The sequence below is a fragment of the Nicotiana tomentosiformis genome, chromosome 5, assembly GCF_000390325.3.
Source record: "Nicotiana tomentosiformis chromosome 5, ASM39032v3, whole genome shotgun sequence".
Lineage (NCBI taxonomy): Eukaryota > Viridiplantae > Streptophyta > Magnoliopsida > Solanales > Solanaceae > Nicotiana > Nicotiana tomentosiformis.
The window spans coordinates 28,604,254-28,626,542 of NC_090816.1; the positions used below are offsets into that span (position 1 = coordinate 28,604,254).

At 39.3% G+C, this 22,289-nt stretch overlaps 2 protein-coding genes and 1 long non-coding RNA gene across 3 annotated transcripts; all 3 read left to right on the top strand.

Moving 5' to 3' along the window:
- The first annotated feature begins 2,688 nt into the window (after window positions 1–2,688).
- LOC104106142 (uncharacterized) lies at window positions 2,689–3,150 on the top strand. The gene has a single exon (XM_009614630.1). It carries the CDS (start codon window positions 2,689–2,691, stop codon window positions 3,148–3,150), a length of 462 nt encoding a protein of 153 aa, XP_009612925.1.
- A 6,728-nt stretch (window positions 3,151–9,878) lies between these two features.
- LOC138891770 (uncharacterized) lies at window positions 9,879–10,886 on the top strand. Its single transcript, XR_011408094.1, has 2 exons — window positions 9,879–10,649; window positions 10,751–10,886. It is a non-coding gene; the product is annotated as an uncharacterized lncRNA (long non-coding RNA).
- Window positions 10,887–19,806: 8,920 nt separating this feature from the next.
- LOC117279171 (uncharacterized) lies at window positions 19,807–20,223 on the top strand. Its single transcript, XM_033658660.1, has one exon. It carries the CDS (start codon window positions 19,807–19,809, stop codon window positions 20,221–20,223), a length of 417 nt encoding a protein of 138 aa, XP_033514551.1.
- Window positions 20,224–22,289: the final 2,066 nt, after the last annotated feature.

Sequence of the window (22,289 nt, forward strand, 5' to 3'; positions counted from 1 at the left end):
AAAATGAGCTGATTTTTTTACTATTAGGCTAAGTTGTGCTTCTTCTAATTTGGGGAGAGAGAAATGAAAAATAACAAGGGAAAAAATCCAAATAGTGACATGACCTAAAAAGTTAAATATTAGAAGGAAAAAAATAATTGTGGCATTTTAAAACCGACTAAAATACTTAAAACCGTTGTAATTACATATGCTAATTATGGCACTCAAAACCAACATAATATGATGTGTATTGTGGTTTAAAAGCCATTTTGACTTAAAAGTCACTTAAAATAAACTCATCCAAACGGGTTCTAAACCAATCTTTTATTAAGGCATTGGTTTTCTTAGGATGTGTGTCAAAACTCAATAATGAAACTCAAACTTTTTATACATTTTCTTAGTACTTCTTATACATTGAACATGTCAGTTATGTAAATTTTCTTAATTATTATTAACAAATATTTCACACTTCATCCTTTGTTATTGTTCTTTTCATCTTCCACTATAATAATATTTTTGCACAATCTTTTTGTATGCGTCAAAATCTATCTTTAGAATACTTAAGTCAAAATAGTATTGGTGGAACGTTCTCAGATGTCACTTGCCAAAGTAATCTAAGAAATGGTGAAGTCTGTGGTCGAAGAGTCAGCAAGGGCTTAAGTCGAAGAGTCATCAAGGATTGAGGCGAAGGTCGAGCACCCTTGACAGAGTTATAACGGCTAGTTTCAAGATAGGACATAAAAGATAATAGTTTAGTAGATATTCTCTACACTTGTACTGTTAGGGTTTTAGGAACATGTTCCCGATAAATAGAAGAGACACAATGATACGGGACATGTGATATTCATTTGTAAAATTACACTTTGATTTTAAAGGAGAGAATCGGATATTATTGCAAGCATTCAAACACAACCTTTTCACTAAGATTCATGCCTACACTTTTCCACTAGATCCGAGAATAACTCGGATATTTAAAGTATTGTCCATCACTCATCATTGTCAGAAAGAACATTCACCGATTCCATCTTTTCTTGGGTGACTCATTCATTCTATTTACTTAAGTGACATTTATTGATATTCATCAATATTTAATGCTACATTATTTCCTTTGACTTCTTAAATATTGGTTGTATGTTGCCGCTGCTATTAAAATATATCTATGTAGTATTCATTACACTTCTGAGAACTTCATATTTGGGATATTACTGTTAACTAAGATTAACCATCCTTTATATAAATTTAATTAGTTGAACCAAGATCTATATTTTTTGGTCAAATAATTTGGCGTCGTCTGTGGGGATATTTTAGTTAAATTTTTAGTTTTCTCTAGATCTGCAGCTACCGCAAGTCACTAACCACACAAATCCTGAGATATTCTCTCTTTGTACGTACAAAAACAAACATTGCAAGTAACCAAGGAGAAAGGATAAAAATAGTAAGTGATTTCTCTAGCAACCTCATGACCGCTATCAACGAGAGCTGCGAAACAGTAGGCGAGGACGTGACACCCAACGCTTTCCCTAGGCGCGAGAGGTCACCCCACTCACTGCAGCATAACAAAACACAGTGGAAAAGGAGCCTCCACGTCCTCAAAAGAAGGGACACCCCCAGCTGTGAAAAAACTCCTCGAAGCATGGTTGACCGACACGCTAGCGAGCATCCTCAACAAGTCCTCCACATGCATGACTATAGAAACCGCAAGAGCTTGCATAATATAACAAACAGACAAGCAACGCAACTGGCCAAGCCCTCCGATGACATATATAACTCACAATATTACTAACAGTGCAGGTGACAGCGCCCTCGCTGCCGTCTTAAAGAGGATGGAACAAATGGAGAATGAAAACAAAGCACTCCGAGTCCATATGAAAGCACACCAAGAACGAGTCGACAAGATATCGGACGCTCCTAAGTTGCTGCCAAAAAGGCACACCGACACGTTCGTAGAGCAGTCGTACAACGATGACGCAACCATGCATGCCATACCAAAGACCTTCAAAATGTCACCCTATCTCAGGATATACGACGGAATGACCGATCTTGGGGATTATGCGACTCATTACATCACCTTCGTGAAAGGCAACGACCTCGCTAAGGAACAAGTGTCCTCTATTTTGCTGAAGAAGTTTGGAGAAACCCTTACGGGAGGGGAATTAACATGGTATTCACAACTACCAGCCCGATTCATATAAACTTTTGAGGAAATGGCCGATAAGTTTGTAACTACCCATGCCGGAGCCAAGAAGGCCGAAGCAAGCATAAATGACATATTCGCTATCAAGTAGTCCTTGGGAGAGGGACTAAGGGACTTCCTCTCCCGATTCAACAGAGTAAGGATGACTCTGTCGAATGTATCCGAAGGGATAGCGGTCGCAGCTTCCAGAATGGGTTGAGTAGAGATGGTTCAAGAGCGACTAGAAAACTGTTGAGCCAATTGATGAAATATCCCCTAGCCACTTGGGACGAGGTCCGTAATACTTATTGCGCCGAGGTCCGAGAAGATGAAGACGACCTTAATGGGCCAACTCACCGGCTAATATCATTGCACCTTCCCCCGTGAAGAAGGCCCATCCAGACCAAGGACATGGACTCCCCTCTCTCCCCTCCCCACCCACACCTTTATTATTTGCTCACAATTTTTGTATGTCACCTACATAAATAGTCTATGCTCTTGAAAAACTCGGAACAAAGGTGAAGTGGTTGTCGAAGATGAGATCAGACCCGAACACCAGGAAATCTGGCGCCCTCTTTGAGTTCCACCAGGAACATCGGCACAAAACAAAAGATTGCATCGCCCTCAGAGAAGAAGTCGTAAACATGTTGCGGCAAGGGAACCTCAAAGAGCTGTTAAGCGATAAGGGGAGAACCAACTTCGCTAGAGGGCGTGAACATCAAGGACCGCCGAAGCTGTCACCGCCAGCTCGTACTATCAATATGATCATTGGCGGCGGCGATGATGCCTCTATCAACTACATGAAATTCACCACCACTCATAAGCTCAAGCTGTCTATCACTCGCGAACGGTACGATGGACTCGAAGAAAGTATCATCTTCGACGAGTCAGATGCCGACGATTTGACTTTTCCTCATAATGATGCCCTCATTATTACTTTACGCATTTTAGATACCGATGCCAAACGTATCATGGTGGACGATGGAAGTGGCACATAATCCCCGAGTCCTTACCCAAATGAGACTCGAGGATAAGATAGTGTCGCGCTGCATCACGCTAACCGGTTTTAATAATGTAGTTGAGCGGACATTCGAGAAAATTACACTCCCCGTCTTGGCCAGCATCGTGAATCTGGAGACGATATTCCACATCATGAACCAAGCCACTGTATACAACGCCATAGTGGGACGACCATGGATACATCCCATTGGATCCATCCCCTCCAACCTATACCAAGTAATTAAATTCCTAACACCATGGGGAATATTCAGCATACACAGAGAACAACACATATCACGGGAATGCTACTGCATTTCCTTAGACAACACGACAACCCAAAAAAAAAGACAAGGAAAAAGAGGCATAACAATCAACAGGGCCGAGGTCAACGCAAGAAGAGACCGGGGATGTCATCATGGATCCCGAAACAGTCGAGGCTGTAGAATCAACCATAGAAGACCTCAAACCCGTTCAATTGAACCTCAATGACCTTAGCAAAAAGGCCTATATCAGCTACAAACTTCGAGAGCCAGGTAAATTTAGTCAATTCTTAATAACTAATGCGGATTTATTTTCCTTTAACCATGCAGATATGTCGTGCATCCCAAGAGAAATTGCCACACATAAATTAAACGTCGGCCTATTCTATCCCTCCAGTAAGACATGTCAGGTGTAAATTCAAATCTTTCATCAACAATGCAGTCCGTGGAGAGGTAGAAAATCTGCTAGAATACGGCTCCATTAGGGAGTCGAAGTACCCTAAGTGAATCGTCAACGTAGTGATGGTCAAAAAGAAAAATGGGAAATGGAGGATGTGTGTGGATTTCACATACTTGAACAAAGCATGTCCGAAGGATTTGTTCTCATTACCCCACACCAACCAACTCATTGACGCAATAGACAGGAATGAACTATTGAGTTTACGAGGCGCTTACTCAGGCTATAACCAATTTCTTATGGAGGAAGAAGACCATGAGAAGACCACATTCACCCCCCACACAAGAACATATTATTATAGGGTCATGCCGTTTAGGCTAAAGAACGCGGGGGCTACATATCAAAGATTGGTTACAAAGATGTTCAAAGACCAACTCGGCAAGACCATGGAGGTATATATAGACGACATGTTGGTCAAGTCCGAAAAAGGCGGAGGATCACATTGATCATTTGAAAGAAACTTTTGACAAACTAAGACGGTACGGAATGAAGCTAACCCCGGAGAAATACGCGTTTGGCATAGCCTCGGGAAAGTTCTTGGGTTTTATGGTGTCACAGCGAGGGATCGAGGTCAACTCGGACCAAATCAAAGCTATCGAAGGGATATTAGAGCTCTTGACTACCAAGAAGTAAGTCCAAAGGTTGACGAGACAAATCATCGCCCTATCAAGATTCATCTCGCGGTCTTCTGATAGATGTCACAAATTCTTTGTTGTACTCAAAAAGGACAACGGCCTCGAATGGACTCTCGAGTGCATCCAGGCTCTGCCAGAACTGAAGGCATACCTATCATCACCACCCTTGCTTTCAAAACTTGAGTATGGGGAGCAGCTCATCGTCTATCTAGCCATCTCCGAAGTAGCGGTAAGCACAATCTTGATCCGCGAAAATAAAGGTACATAATCTCCTATCTATTACATTATCAAAACACTCGTCGACACTGAGACGAGGTACCCGTGCCTCGAAAGATTGGCCCTGGCCTTGGTCATAGCTTCACGAAAGGTTAGACCCTATTTTCAGTGCCACCCTATCTCGGTCGTCACAACCTTTCCCCTTAGGATAATTTTGCATAAACCCAAGTTATCAAGGAGGCTGGCCAAGTAGGCCATCGAGCTAAGCAAACACGGAATCACATACCAGCTGCGAACGGCGATAAAGTCGCAGGTGCTCGCCGACTTCAACGCAAAAATAATGCCTGAAGTCGAAAGGGAATACGTCTAAGCTTCCCTCCAAACACAGGACCTCTGGGTCATATACACTAATGGCGCATCCAACGCATCAGGGTCCGGACTGGGACTCGTACTCGAGGTCCCTACAGGCGAAGTAATTCGCCAGTCCATAGGGTGTCCAGATATGACTAACAATGAGGCCAAGTATATGTCCATAATTTTAGGGTTGAGGCTAGCACTCAAGTATGGGACGAAACGGTTGAAACTCCACTGTGATTCCCAGCTCATAGTCAACCAAGTTACAGGGACTTTCCAAATCAAGGAACAAAGGTTGCAAAAATACTAGACCAAAATCTGCAAGCTATTACCTGAGTTTGACAAATGTCAGCTCGATCAGATCCCACGAGCGCAAAATTCAAAAGCAGACGGCCTCGCCAAATTAGCCGCAGCTACCAAAAGCCACACACCCGGGGATAAAAGCGTAGTCTAACTCCTCAACTCATCACTAGACCAAATCGTGGTAAGAACTATCAACTTAACTTGGGATTTGCGCAATTGTATTATCGCTTATTTGCAGGACAGTACACTTTAAGAAACTAAGAATGCAAGCGTCCAGATACAATCTCTTTCATAGCGACCTGTATAAGAGGACTTACGACGGCCCTCTGACGAAATGTTTGGGCCCGAACCAAACTCAGCACATCCTCGAAGGAATCTATAAAGGACATTGAGGTGCTCACTCCGATAATCGAGCACTAGTTAGATGCCTTATACGGGCGGGATACTATTGGCCCACCATGAAAAAGGACGATACACTCTTCGTGAGGAAATGCAAATAGTGCCAGAAATACGCTCCAATGATTCACCAAGCATGCGAAAACCTCCACTCAGTTATCTCCCCCTGGCCATTCATCAAATGGGGAATGAGCATCATGGGCCCCCTCCCAGCAAGGCGAGATAATATGCGATTCCTTTTGATTTTAACTGACTATTTCTCTAAATGGGTGGAAACATGAGCATTCGCCTAAATATGGGAACAAGAGGTAATCACCTTTATATGGAGAAACATCATCTGCCGATTCGGCCTACCCAAGGAGATCAGCTGTGACAACGGACCCTAGTTCACGGGAATGAAAATCGCCGAGTTCTTAGAGAAATAACATATCAATAGGATACTTTTTACCCCATATCACTCAGCTGGTAACGAGCAAGCAGAATTCTCCAACAAGTCCATACTAATTATCATGAAGAAAAAGCTCGAAGACGCCAAGGGACTGTGGCCGGAAATACTACCAAAAGTATTATGGGCCTACCGAACAACTCCAAAGATGAGCATAGGAGAGACGCCCTACATTTTGGTCTATGGGACCAAGGCAGTAATACCGATCGAAGTCGGAGAACCTAGCCAAAGGTACTCCCACGAAAGCAACACGAATAATGATGGGAGCAGAAGGCAGGAACTCGACGAAATCGACTAACGAAAAGATATAGCGTACATAATAATGGTCGCCCAAAAACAACAAGCAGAACGCTATTACAACAAGAAAGCAAAGGTCCGTCCGCTTAAAGTCGGGGACTACATACTGAAAGCCAAAACTCAAGCGAGCAAAGATCCCCGGGAAGGCAAACTGGAATAAATTGGAATGGTCTGTACAAAATCATAGCCAGAGCGAATAAGGGTTCATTCCAACTAGAGACAATGGAAGGAAAACAACTACCAAACAACTCGAACATCAGTCACCTCAAATACTTCAACTTCTGAGAGAGAAAATGTCCCCAAGTTGTACTCTTTTTCCCTCACTTGAGTTTTGTCCCATTAGGTTTGCTTAAGGAGGTTTTTAGCGAGGCAGCGAAGGGAACACTTCGAGTCGAAGTATGCGAGGGTAGGACCAATGTTACTATTTCATTGCTCGACTTCTCAGTACTTTCCAAGTCAAACAATGAAAAGACTAGGTAGATTGGGACTGAAACTGGAACACCATCCAACACCCAAAATCTATAACTTTCTCCAAGTATGTAACCAAATCAACAATATCAAAGTATTAAGAAACTTACATTTATCAGGACATATTTTTTCGTATTAAGGTTATGTTCGACCTCGCTCGAACAATTAGGGACGGGCATAAAATCCGAAAAACCGAATTTCGAACCGGACCGAATTAATTCAGTATTTTGGTTTTGATTTTTTCGGTATTTCGGTCTAATTCGGTATTACATTTTCGGTATTTCGGTATAACGGTACGGTCCTCGGTATTAGGATCTTAAAATTTCGGTATACCGAAATACCAAATTTTTGAAGACTTTTAAATTGGACCTATATCTATACATACTGCCCAGAACCCCAGCCCAACCCAATAAGGCCCAGCGCCCTAGCCCAACCCTTATTTCTTCATTCAATTAGGGATTAGGTATTAGGGAATTTAGAAAAGGGGATAGTTTCAGAAAGTCAGAAACGGCAAACGGCGATAGTTTCTGCCTTTCAGGCTTTTAGCCAGAACGAAGACTTCAAACTTCAAAGAGAACGGTTGGTGTGAGAATACTAAGAGATTGGCTACTGTGACTACAAAGAATTAAAGGTATATTTCTAGTTTCTTCAAAGGTATCATGTTTTTATTAATAAATTTTTGGTGGTGACCTTAATCTCCTCCGACGTTAAATAAAAGTTTCTGACGTTAACCAAATCGAAAAGCATTCTCTCCATCCATTCCTTTGATTTTTCTTTCTGTCTCTGAATATCCAATTTGATTGTCATATCCAGTTTGCATCTTGTCTTGAATCTTGAATAGGTTTGATATTTTGGGCATTTGAGTCGTATACATTGATTTCCTTTTTACTTGTTTATACTTAAAGTGATCAACGAATTCTGAATCTTAACGTGTTTTATCGAATAATCTTGGTTTGCTTGATTGGGGAATGAATGGATTATTAGTTTCATTAGACCTATTCTGAAGTCCTATCTTAATTACTGAAGTTAAGTTTCAATTATTCTTTTTTGTAAAATATCCACTAATGAAGGCTTCATCTCTCTCTTAGATTTTCTTTTTATTTAGGACTAAGTTACATATACTGCCTACTTTCGTGTTAACTTTTTAATATATAATTATTATAATTAATTTGGATATAACAAACTATCACTCTATTTTCATGTTACAATATCAAGCATGCTATAAAGATAAATTTAATTTGATTATATAATTATTTTACATGGCTTACCAATGTACAAGACTTAAATTCTTTTATCTTATCATTTCATTTCCAACATTGTAGAAAAAAATCTATTAAGGATATTACAGATTTATTTAAGCAATAGCAACTAGTAGCAATTGAAATGAAGTTATGAAATACAAGTCTTAATTTGTGTTTATATTTGTTTTAATTTTATATAGATGGAAAATGAAAGTAGAGCAAGTGATGCCGGTCCAACTGAAAGTTTACCTATTACTGAAGATAGCAACACCAACACAATTGATACTCAAGATTCTAAGAAAAGAAAAGCCATGCAACCTAGATCCGAACTTTGGCAACATTTTGATAAATTTGAGGTAAATGGGGTCGGTAAAGCAAGGTGTAGATATTGTAAGCAAGCTTATGCTGCTAATTCATCTAGGAATGGAACAACAGTATTGAAAAATCATTTGGCTAGATGCAAAGAATACCCACTTAACATTGATAAAGATAATAGTCAAACAAAGATAAATTTTCAATCTTGCCAAAATGATGGAGGATCACTTTGGAAATTTGATCAAGAAGTGGTTAGGAGGGCCTTAATTGAGATGATAGTTATTGATGAACTACCATTTAGCTTTGTAGAAAAGGAAGGGTTTATTAAGTTTATGAGAATAACTCAACCACTATTTCGTCTTCCTTCTCGTAGAACAATAACAAGGGATTGTTATGAAATTTACGGTGAATTGAAGCAAAATCTAAGAAGGTTTTTTAGAGAAGCACAACCAAAATTTTGTCTCATAACAGACACATGGACTTCATTACAAAGAATAAATTATATGTGTTTGATAGCCCACTTCATTGATAGGGATTGGAAGTTGCATAAAAGAATACTAAATTTTTGCCCTATCACTAGTTATAAGGGTAAAGAGATGGCTAAAGCTATTTCTAATTGTTTGCTTGAATGGAAATTAGACAAGGTATTCACTATTACCGTGGACAATGCTTCTTCAAATGATGTCACAGTCAATGAATTGTCTAAAAAGTTAGATATGTGTAAAACTAATATGATGAGTGGTAAACATCTTCATGTGAGATGCATGACTCATATACTAAATCTAATTGTGCAAGATGGTTTGAAAGAAATTGATGCTTCTGTCATACGTGTTAGAAATATTGTGAGGTATGTAAGATCTTCGCCTGCAAGGACCTTAAAGTTTAAATAGTGTTGTGCACATGTAAAGGTAGAATGTACCAAAACATTGTGTTTGGATGTTCCTACTAGGTGGAATTCCACCTATTTGATGTTGGATACGGCACAAAACTTTGAAAAGGCCTTTGACAAGTTTCATCTTTTTGATGATGGATTTTCTGCTTATCAATGTTCTCATCTTTGTGAAGATGGCAGTAGTGCAGGTCCTCTTGAATCTGATGATTGGGTAAATGTAAGGATTGTGATAGAGTTTCTTGCAAGATTTCGTGAGCTCACCAAAAAAGTTTCAGGTTCACGTTATGTCACTTGTAATTCTCATTTTAAGGATGTATCTGAACTTTATTGTCATTTGAAAATGTGTTTAATTAGTGAGGATGAGCATTTGAGAAAAATGGTTAAGCGGATGCAAGCAAATTTCAAAAAGTATTGGGGTGAGCCTAAAAAGATGAATAAAATGATTTTTATTGCTTTCGTCTTGGATCCACATAACAAATTTGAATATGTTAGCCTTGCACTTGAAGAGCTTTTTGGGGAGGAAAAAGGGAAGATAATAAATGTTGAGGTGTATGCTTATATGAATTCTTTGTTTGAAGAGTATCTAAAAAAGTATTCAAACGGATCTTGTCCTCAATCTCCATCTAGTTCTACTTCATCTAATAACATATCTAATACATCTAGTGGGAGTGTTATAACTGCATCATTAATAAGGACAAAGCTTCACTTGAAGAAACAAAAGGAAGACAAAGGAAGTGGGGGTGCTAAATCGGAGTTGGATAAATACATTAGTGAAGAACAAGAGCCTTTTAGTGAAGAATTTGATATCTTAAGTTGGTGGAAAACATATGCTCCTAGATTTCCTATTCTTTCGGAGTTGGCTCATGATGTGTTGGTCATTCCAATTTCTAGTGTTGAGTCGGAATGTGCGTTTAGCACCGGTGGCCGTATTCTTAATTCATTTAGGAGTTCATTGACTCCTAAATGTGTGCAAGCTCTTGTTTGTGTTCAAGATTGGCTTAGAGAAGAGAAGAATCCTATTAGTGTTGAAGAAGACTTGAGTATCTTGAGGAACTCGAGCTTGGCATGCTTTAATATTTTGTGTGTATTTTAGTTCAAAATAATATATCATACTTGTTTATTTTTATGACATATTTGGTCAAATTATCTTTAGATATGGAAAATAATGGAAGCACTACTAGCATTATTTGATATATAGTTGCAACTTGCAACTTGAGTGGTAAGTTTAATACTCTATTTGTTTGGTGATATACTTTTGTAGTTTTGTTTTATTATCATCAAAAATTAATATTCTAACTTATGATTTATCCTTTTTTTTAGGTTCAAGTGCAATCATGCCCCGTTCTCCGAAAGTACGCTATCATATTTAGAAATATTTTGAGGTGAAAGAAGATAACGGAGAAGTTCGCAAAGTAGAGTGCAAACATTGTGGTCGAGTCTATAATGTTCATCCAAAGAGGGATGTCACATATAATTTAAGGAAGCATATTAGGTGTTGTCTTGAGCGTCTTCCTGAAATCCGTATTTAAGAATTAAGACTAAGTTGATTCGAGACTATTAGTGTAAACTTGAATTGAGGGATGCCCTCTCTGTTTTTTTGTTGCACTATGTTTAGTTCTGATGCTACTTTTAGAGTCTGTTGTTACTGTTGTGTTCTCTTAGCTTATGCATGTAGTGTCTTAAATTAGTATGCTGCTTTCTTTTCTTGACTGTGTTTATGGTTCTGTATTTATGGTTTTGCATGTCTTAAATGTTGTGTTTATGGTTTTGCACTTGACAGCAAAGTCGATCGTCAATGTGTGGCATCAAAGATCTCTAAATGTTGTGTTTATGGTTTTAAACTGAATTGTGAATTCATTGTGAACAACTGAATCAATTTCATAGATTGTTAGATGAAATGGGTCAAAATGGATTTTCACCCGATTTTCATGCATTTAACATCCTGCTTCATGTTCTTGGTAAAGGAGACAAACCGCTAGGAGAGGGCTGTCAGTGAATTGTGAATTCATTGTGTTGTAAGCTACTAAGCTGTCAGACGTCATAAACTTATTTAGCGATTATTAAACCGAAACCGTACCGAACCAAAATAAAAAATACCGAACCATACCGAAATAATTTGGTACGATATTTGGTATACACAATTGATAAATCGAATACCAAAATATTGAACCGAAATTCTTAAATACCAAACCAAAATACCGAATGCCCACCCCTATGAACAATACCTACAGACCCTCGACCGCGATATAATGAAAGGTTATGTTCGACCTCGCTCGAACAACACCTACCGCTCCCGGCCATGATTTAACGAAAGGTTATGTTCGACTAAGCTCTAACAAACACCTACCAGCCCTCGGCCGTGATTTAATGAAAGGTTATGTCCGACCCCGCTCAAACAAACACCTACCGGCCCTTGACCGCGATTTAACGAAAGGTTATGTCTGACCTCGCTTGAACAAATACCTACCGGCCCTCGGCCGCGATTTAACAAATGGTTATGTCTGACCCCGCTCGAACAAACACCTACTGGAAATCGGCCGCGATTTAACGAAAGGTTATGTTCGACTAAGCTTAAACAAAAACCTATCGGCCCTCGACCGCGATTTAATGAAAGGTTATGTTCGACCTCGTTCGAACAAACACCTATCGGCCCTCGGCCACATTCCATCAAAGAAACGCACGCGACCTATAAATATTCGGCACCAAGGCCACAACCAGCTAAAAGACAACAACAATAAGAAGGACAAAAGCGAAACGATCAAACAACAGAAGCAAAAAAAATACAAGTACAGAAAATAAACCACAGGAACAGAAAAAGATACAAGGAACAACTTTAATATTTCATAATTAACTGTTTACAAAGGCTCGTGAAGACGCCGACAAAAATACACAAAAAAGTCAAAAAGAAAACTACTGGTCGCCACCATCATGACTTATAGTACCCTCACCAACTCGGTCTTCAGTGGCGTCACCACCCTGACCACTGATACCCTCACCATCTCGATCACCCTCGCCATTGCCACCTTAGCCCTTAGGATAGGTGGTATCGTACCAGGCGTTCTCTTCAAGCCATCTACACCCTCGTCCCTATCCTCCTCATTGGCCTCAAGCATAGCGGGAACATATCCACAAGTGACCCGAGCTTCACGAGCCTTAACACAAGCATATTCGAGGGCAGCCTCAGAAACGGACCACGTCGCATGCAAATCTTGAAAGACATCTAACCGGGCCTCGACATGAATCCATTCATCATATAACTCCCGAGGTATATTGGAAAAATCTAAAATAGGGTAAGAGGACGGCTATGCAAGTAATTGAACCATCTCGGCCTCCAAAGCAGCCACTTGATCATGAAGAATTGAGTTATCTTTCTCCACCTCTCCTCTCCTCGAGTCGATCTTCCTTAGCTCTTGCCGTTGATTAATCGTTCTCCCACTCAGCTCAGAGAGTCCTATTCGCCAATTCAAGCATCTCTGTCTTCCTATGAGTATCCAAATAATAGGACTCCACTTTCTCAAGCTCCTTTTTCTTCTCGGCTATTTCACCATTGAGGACCTCCAGCTAAAGTTGGCACTCTTCTAACTGCACCCGCAACTCGACCACTTGAGCTTGAAGGTCACTGCATTGGGCCTCCATGCCCCTGCTGACCTAAAGCTCCTCTTCCCTACTCCTCAACGTCCCCTCAAGGACGCTACATTTCTCGATGGCCTTCACCTTCTCTTTCAACTCGTCTCGAAGGGCCTGCATATTTCCACCTTCGCGAAATCACCTACAGAGATCTTGATACTTGCCACGATACTCAAAAACTTATCTTTCAATTTCACAAATATTTCTTTACGCCTCTTCTCCCTCCGAGCGCTCTCGATCTCCAAAATCACCGTCTGCAATCATAAAAAGGAAAGAGAAGAAAGAAGTCAGAACCAAAGACGCCTTGAAAAACAAAAAATAAAAAGAAGAGAAAAGAGGTTGAAGCACAAACACTCATCCTAAAAGCAAGGCCAGCAATGCTCCTCCACAAAGCACCATCGCTTCAGGACCAAGCGCTTTCCCTCTCTAGAATGAGAGCTTCTCTCAGCTAAGGCTGAATGGCAAAGAAGTCATGGACTGGAGGGTGAGGGCACGAAGGAAGTGTAAATCAATGGGGGAATATGGCTAGAAAAAGTGTTCCCCAATCGGAAGATGCAAAAAAAACTAGAAGTTTGAATGTGATACAAGACATAATACCACTGGAACTGAAGCAAACACCAATGTCTGGACCGTCAATAATGGTGACTCTGATGGCAAACAATCAATTGACAACTTCAGTGGGGACAAGCAACCAAAATGCACAGAGCTCTGGGAAGAATTCCTATGTGGATCAGGTTAAAAATGAAGGAATATCCCAAAGTGAATCAGGTATTGCTCAAACCCTAGAGCCTAAATCGTGGAGTAATGTAGTGGGAAAAGTGATTATCAGCTAGGGCTTTGATTTGGAAGGGGAAGGGGAAACCTCTGCAAATGTCAAAATTACTTTGGCAGATGTGTAGGAGGAAATTGAGTATTGGCAGTCTGCAGTAGTGTGCTATGTTTTGGGATCGAATCCCCCTTTAACTGTAATAGAGGCGTATTTCAATAGAATATGGGGTCATTTGGGGCTAGATAAGGTGGCTCAAACTAACAAAGAGGTCTTTATGGTAAGATTTCATAGTGCAGAAGGAAGAACAAAAGCAATTGAAGGGGGAACCTAAACTTTTGATAGAAAACCAGTGGTGGTGAAGCCATAGAAGCGAGGAATGGAAATGAGTAAAATAGTGGTGGAGCAGGTTCCAATTTGGATCCGGCTTGTGGGACTGGATCTCAAGTATTGGAGTCAAGCTTCTTTGGCCAAAATTGCAGGATTAGTAGGTAAGCCTATAAAAGATGATACTGGAACTACAAGGAAGGAGAAATTAATGTATGCTAGGGTGATGGTTGAAGTACCAATGAATAAAACATATCCAGATATAATAATGTTTGAGAATGAGCTTGGGCAAATAATAGAACAAACAATGGAGTATGAATGGAAGCCAACACTGTGTGATCATTGCAGAAACTATGGACACATCAAGGAACACTATAGGAAACTACAGACAAGTGCACAAACGAACCAGGCAGCACAAGCATGGAAACCTATAAATGGCAAAGTTCAAGTTGAAATGCAAAGAGGAGAAGGCAAGAAGAAAGTGCAGGAAGAGGTGAGAAAGATCAGGCAAGGAGTAGTCCAACAAGCTACCACCACATTGAGAAACTCATTTGCTACTTTGGAGGAGCACCCTGAGAAACCAAAAGCTCATGTAGGGGCGGTGAATAAGAGAAATCAGAATGGAATACTAGATGAACAAAGAAAAAACAGGAGCAGTACAACAAAGAGGCAAGAAACACAACACACAAGTTGTACAACAGTGGAGGCTACTAGCAACAAAGGAACACAGATGAAAAGTGGAACATGGCCAAGTAATGTGAGGGGAGGAGGAGCCCCTCCACCTAATGAATATAATAGGATTCTGGAATGCCCGGGGACTAAATAGGCAAGACAAGCAGAAAGAAATGAATCCATTTCTGCACAACTCTAAAGTTTGCCTATTTGGGTTCCTGGAGACAAAGGTTACGTGGTCTAAAGCATCATCAGCTGCTCTTAACCTTTGTAATGGATGGTAATTTAAAACATGAAAAGGGAAAATCAGTGAAGGAAAAAAAAAAAAAATTAAGACACTTATGGTAAAAAGAAAATTATAAGTCGAAGGGAGGGCATGCCCAAACTTCTTGAAAAAAGTTGTCCATTCACGATTCCCTACGATGTGAGGGAGGAGCCGCTTAACCCAGTCAGAAATATAAGCATCCAAAGAAGGAGGCGAGATCTTGGCTGCAAAAGAAGAAGGCGAGAAGTCAAAATTCAGGACCGAACACGGAGGAGAAATGAAAGTACTTACGAGTATAGTTCTAAGCCTCAGGAAAGCTGTTGATATTTGCCACAACGTCTCGATTCTGATAAAAAAGAAGTTAAACCAGAATTAATGTCTAGCTTTGTCGTCAATCTTCACCACCAAGCATTTGCCCCCTTGGTGGCGAAGGTTCAACATCGTTCCTCTATAAAAGCTAGGAGCGAATAGATCAATTAAATGTCGCAGTGTCAATTCTACCCCGGCAAGCTCAGCAAATTGGTGAGCATATTTATGGCGTTATAGACGTACGAGGCGAGCTGAGTAGGACAAATGCCATAGTGACGACAAAACTCCTCCACCAGCAGAAGGAGGAGAAAATAATAGCCGACTTGGAAGGGGTAGGCATAAATGGCGCAATACCCAAGACAGTGGACCTGTACCGTATCCCCCTCGATCGAGATCAACTCGATATGATTGGGAAAGCCGAACTTGGCCTTAATCTCCGCTAATTCCTTTGCTGTCATCGTTGACCGAAAAGCTCCAGGTGCGACCTCTGGTGATTTGGTAAAATCGGATCTGGAATCAGAGTTTTTGGGGATTATCTCCTTCACCGATGAGAAGGTTTCATCCTCAACGGCGGCAGGAACGCTTTCCCCATGGGAGGGTAACACCACTGCCAAAGGAGTAACATGACTCCCCTCTCCAGCCTCTGAAAGGAGAATAACCAACGAGAGGGAATGAAGAACAATGTAAGTCACTAAAACGGAGAAGAGATATTCGGAGAAGAAGAGAGCAAGAGAAAGGTATGGGATTTTGAAGCGTTAGAAGATTTAAACTCCAAAATCGTGTTCAAAGACCTCTATTTATAAAGGTCATGGCACCGAAACCAAAAATGGCTCATCATGATTGGCACCGGAACCAAAGCGAAATGTCTAATCAAAGGCCACACGCGAAATAAAATGACGCATCGTAAATATGCGTCATAATGACGCATAACTTCATGACGTCATCCTAACTTGTGGATAGCATAACTCCAGCAAATCGCCAGGGAAATTCGAAGCACTCGAAATGTGCGGCCCACAGAGGCACGTTACCTACTCGTCGCATCAACCATGACCAACGTAGTCCACTTGATTAGCTCGACCACCTACAACATAATCCGCTTATCGAATCCGTCCGCGAAGCTAGCCTCAATATGTGGAGGGACTAACTGAATCAGTCAAAATCTATCTTTAGAATACTTAAGTCAAAACAGTATTGGTGGAACGTCCCCAACTGTCACTTGTCAAAGTAATCTAAGAAATGGTGAAGTCCATGATTGAAGAGTCAACAAGGGCTGAAGCCGAAGACTCATCAAGGATCGAGGACGAGATCGAGCACCATTGACAGAGTTATAACGACTAGTTTCAATATAGGACATAAAAGAGAATATTTTAGTGGATATTCTCTATACTTGTACTGTTAGGGTTTTTAGGAATATGTTCCTGATAAATAGAAAGAGACACAATGATAGGGGACATGTAATATTCATTTGTAAAATATACTTTGACTTTAAAGGAGAGAATCAGATATTATTGCAAGCATACAAACACAACCTTTTCACTACGATTCTTGTCTATACTTTTCTACTGGATCCGAGAATAACTCAGATATTCAAAGGATTCTCCATAACTCATCATTGTCAGAAAGAACATTCACTGATTTTATCTTTTCTTGGGTGACTCATTCATTCTATTTACTTAAGTGACATTTATTGCCATTCATCAATATTTAATGCTATATTATTTCCTTTGACTTCATAAATATTGATTGTGTGTTGCTGGTGCTATTAAAATATATCTACGTAGTATTTATTAAACTTCTGAGAACTTCATCTTTGGGATATTATTGTTAACTAAGATTAACCCTCATTTATATAAATATAATTAGTTGAACCAAGATTTATATTTTTTTGTCAAACATTTTTGACATTCTTTACTGTAATCTATTAAAAGTGCACACCAAAAAGTCATATTTATGTTGTTACTTTCACAAATTCCGTTTTCAGATACTTCACTCAGCATTATCTGTAGTAGATCACAAGTAAATTTGTTTCTTTTTCTTATTAGATAAGTTTGTTTTCTTACTACTGCCTTCTATATAAAGAGGTATATTTATTGGGTGACATGTAATATTATTTAACTTTCTGCAAAAATCATTAAACGTACTTGTCAATCATGCAGTCAAAAGTGTTGACCTCATTGAATACCATTGATCTATTGAGGAAAAAAAAGGATATTAATGAAGGTGCTTGTAATAAGAGTAATATAATGTGAGTTTGAAAGGTTCTGACTAAATGAAGATAATAGAATTGATGATACATATTAAGTAGAATAGGGATGTCTGTTGGGCTATCCGACTACTTGGCCTCAGGCCCACTAAGGCAGCCTTAATGGCTTGGCCAACTACTATTTTATTTGTATGTAGCCATTAGTTGATTAGTTAGGCTTCTTTTGTAATGAGCACTTATTTGTAAAAGAAATACATATAAATAGAAAAGGGTTGAATGGTTAATTCAATTTTTGAGCCACAAATCATTTTCTATTTCCTTTCTTCTCGAACATTCTACAGAAAAACCTAACCAGCTTCTTCCCAAAATTTCGCTCGATTTAGGATGTTCATATGGTATCAGAGCATGGATCCTGATTGATCTCGCCACGCTGAATCGAGCGATGGTACCCATGTTCATTTTCGAGGAAGATTCAAAATCGTTTTTTTTTCTCCGAAAAATACTTTTTTTTTTCGAATTCTCTGCAATTTACAGTTTATATCTTCAATACCTCGGTCGATATGAGGTTTTCTCTTGGTTTCGAGCTGGTGATTGTAGTTGTCGAAGCTAGGGTTCAAGTCTCACTTTGAAGCTAGGGTTCAAGTTCCACCGTCAAAGTTAGGATTTCAAGTTTCAGTCTTCATTTGTGTCTTCAACTTCTAGTTTTCTGGATACTCTCATGATTATCAATGCCGTACTCTTTTCAGTTGCAAAAGAGCTTCGTAATATCGTTCCTTCTCAAAACTCTGTGTTTTACAGTAACGTTTGATTGTTCCTCGAACTCTAAGGGTTATTTTTGTCATTAGGGGTGTACAAACCAAATCGATAATCCGCACCAACCCGAAAATCCGAGTCAACTCGAAAATAACCCGACTAGTGGTTTGGTTTGACTTGGTTTCGTATTGAAAAATAAAATCCGACCATAATAGGGTTGGTTTGGTATTAACTAAAAAAAGTCAAACCGAAACCAAACCAACCCGACATTACATGTATGCATATTTTATATATTAGATAGATAAAAATATTTATTAGAATGTAAGTTATAAATATTTCTTTTATAATTTCTGTATTTAGCATAATATTTTAAGTTGATTTTATAGCCCATGTAAATGTTTGTTTTTTTCTGGCCCATAAAAGAATAATTGAGTCCAAACCAAAACCTAGTCCTAAAGCAAAACTAGATTAGTCCTAAAGCTGTTCTAAACACTTAAACAATTAAAATCAATTTGTCTCTTCTCCAAAAGCAAGAAACCCTATCGTTTCATTCCAAAAACCCCCAATTAGCTCAAACCCTATCAACTCTCTTTTGCTCTCATCGGTAAGGCTCTTCCCTTTCTCATTTTACATGTTTTCTTTTAATTGCATACATACGCCTTACTTTTTTCCAATTAACTAAGATTTTTATTTTTCCGATTAGCGAGTTTTTTTGCAAATCTGTTGTATTCCTCCCTATTATCGAATTCATTTGTTTATTTTGTTTCTCTTAGATGATTAACATGAGTAATTGACTGTTACTTCAAAAGATATTGAAATATTTTTACTTATATTTTGAATCATTTGGTTAAATAATATGGACTATGTAAAATTAAGAGCGATGTATTTCCTACATTATTTCTTTAAGAAGATTTTGTATTACATTGTTTCTTTAAGGTTCAGTTGATTTGACAGTTGGAGAAATTAGACTTTTTACAATTCTTAAAATAATTGATTTGTCTATGATACTCCAACCTGCTCTTTCTAATTATTTATCTAAGGTTCAATTAAAGTTGGACATGTCAATTGCTTTAAGCTTTTATTAGCATTTTAGTGTAAAGTGAAAAATAATTTATAAAGTAGAGACCTTTATAAAGTAGAACCATACAACCTATTGAGTAGCATAGTTGAGGTCAATGCTAAAAAATAAAAACATGGTTGTTATTGGTAAAATTATATTTAGGACTATAGAAATATTTGGAGCATAAGTTTAGCGGGGAAAAAACCCAAAAAATTCGAGAAAATCCGATATTGAAAGACCCGACTTTTATTGGTTTGGTTTGGTCTATAAATTTAAAAATCCGATATAATTGGTTTGGTTTGATAATTTCAAAATCCGAACCAACCCGACCTATGTACACTCGTAGTTGTGATATCTGTGTTTGGCATATTCTGTGTTTGGTGTATTGTGAACAATGGGTAGTATTGAAGGAACCAGTAATAACAATGTTATTGATTCCTCGAATCGAATGTTCCTCCATCCCTACGATATACCTGGGATTTCCTTAGTCCACACACTTTTCTCTGGTACTGGGTTTGGTAGGTGGAAAAGAAGTATAATTGTGTCTTTGTCTGCTAAGAATAAAATTGGTTCCGTAGATGGTACTTGCCCCAAACTTGCTGAAAATTCTCCACACATTAAACAATGGAACAAATGTAATAATATGGTCATCGCTTGGTTGACCAATTCACTTTCTCCAGAAATTGCTGAAAGTGTTCAATACTCAGAAATTGTTGAAAGCATCTGGGAACAATTAAATAAAAGATATGGGGCAGTTAATGGGACCAAGGTTTTTGAGATAAAGAAAGAGCTTGCTTCCACTATGCAATGAGCTCTTGACATAGCTTCCGACTTCAACAAACTTAAGAAATTATGGGATGAACTGAGGGTAATGCACAGTAATAAAGTAAATACTTGTGCATGTCTTATTAAAGCTGAACTTCTGAAAGAGGAAGAAGAAGATAGAGTCCACCAATTTCTTATGGGTTTGAATGAGATATATGTTGGGGTTAAGAGTAATATTTTGATGATGCAACCACTTTCATAACTTGATAGCACCTATAAATTCCTGTTACAAGATGAAAAATAAAAACAAGTGAATCCTGGTTCATAATTAAGTTCTGAGTCTGCATCCTTTAATGTGTCTGGTCTCAACAACAAAGCACCTTTTGTTCAACCTCAAAGATAGTATACGCAAAGGGTTAATTTTAACCAGACCAAAGGAAACCTGAGTAATCTCTTTTGCAAATACTACAAGAAGCCTGGGCACTTGGTTGATAAGTGTTACAAGCTTCATGGGTTTTGTCACGACCCAAAGCTAACCCCTGTCGTGATGGCGCCTATCGTGGAACTAGGCAAGCCGACTCATTTCCAAAACAAACTGATATTTTCATTTCAAAGATAATTTCAAGGTTATTTAACATAAAACCCCCATTTAAAGAATTCAAATCAAAGAAAAATAGAAGTGCGGAAAAGAAAAACCCGACATCGGGGTGTCACTAGTCATGAGCATATACTATAATCTGTCTAACAATATCAAGGCTAACTCATCCCGAAAAATAGCTAAATACAACTAGAGGAAGATAAGGGGGAGAAGAGCAGAGGCTGCGATAGCCAAACAACTACCTTGCTATCTCCAAGAAAATCTGCAACCAGAACACTCAATAACCGCTACCGTGTCCAGCAACACCTAGATCTGCACACGAGGTGCAGAGAGTAACGTTAGTACGCCAACTCAGTAAGTAACAACAATAAATAAAGACTAAGCAGTAGTGATGAGCAATAAAGCATATAACGTTCATATCAGAAAATCTCAATAAAATACCACATGCTCTTAAAAATCAGGATTTGAATCAAACATCTCGTTTAAACCCAGTTCCAGTAAAAATCATTTTTAAAGACATTTTTCCAAAAGTTTTTCAAACAAAGGCTCAATGCAAAGGTGAGCAAAAATGATGAAATCATAAACAGCCTCTCGGGGAAACATCACAGTCACTCGTGCCACTCCGGCATACCTCACAATCACTCTTGCCACTCGGGCATACCTCACAATAACTCTTGCCTCCCAGTCACTCAGTATTCGGCACTCGCACTCAGTAGGTACCTGCACTCACTAGGGGTGTGTACAGACTCCGGAGGGCCTCCTTCAGCCCAAGCGCTATAATCTGCACGGACAACTCACGTGCGATAATAATAAAGTATGCTGCAGGCGGGCAGCCCCGATCCATACTCATCCTCACCAATCAGGTCCTCGTCCTCACTCAGTCATAAGTATGCTGCAGGCAGGCATCCCCGATCCACACTCATCCTGACAAATCAGGCCCTCGGCCTCACTCAGTCATAAGTATCTCAAGCCTCTCGGGCATTTCAGTAAAACAGGGCATTCGGCCCAAAACATTTATATGCATCAAAATAGAGTCATAAAACAGAGTTATGCGGTAAACAAGTATAAACATGACTGAGTATAGATTTTCAATCGAAAACAATGAGAGGATGGTAAGAAACAGCCCCTAAGGGTCCAAACAGCATTGGCGCAAGGCCCAAACATGGCATTCAGCCCAATTTACAGAAATTCTTTCTAAAACATATAAGTATCATATGGTTTCAACAAAGTATGCAACTTTACAGTTGCTACAGGATGGACCAAGTCACAATTCCCCAATAGTGCAAGCTCACACGCCCGTCACCTAGCATGTGCGTCACTTCAAAATAGTAGAATGATACGAAATCCGGGGTTTCATACCCTCAGGACTAGATTTACAATCGTTACTTACCTCAACCCGCGAAATTCTTATTCTGCAATGCCCTTTCCTCGTGAATTGGTCTCCAAACGCCTCGAATCTGGTCATAAATAATTCGTTTCAGTCAATAAAATTCATTGGAATTAATTCCACAAGA

What these genes read in the sequence shown, in the direction of transcription:
- LOC117279171 (XM_033658660.1), top strand. Translation starts at nt 19,807, where the DNA reads ATGGGTAGTATTGAAGGAACCAGTAATAACAATGTTATTGATTCCTCG.
- LOC104106142 (XM_009614630.1), top strand. Translation starts at nt 2,689, where the DNA reads ATGAGATCAGACCCGAACACCAGGAAATCTGGCGCCCTCTTTGAGTTC.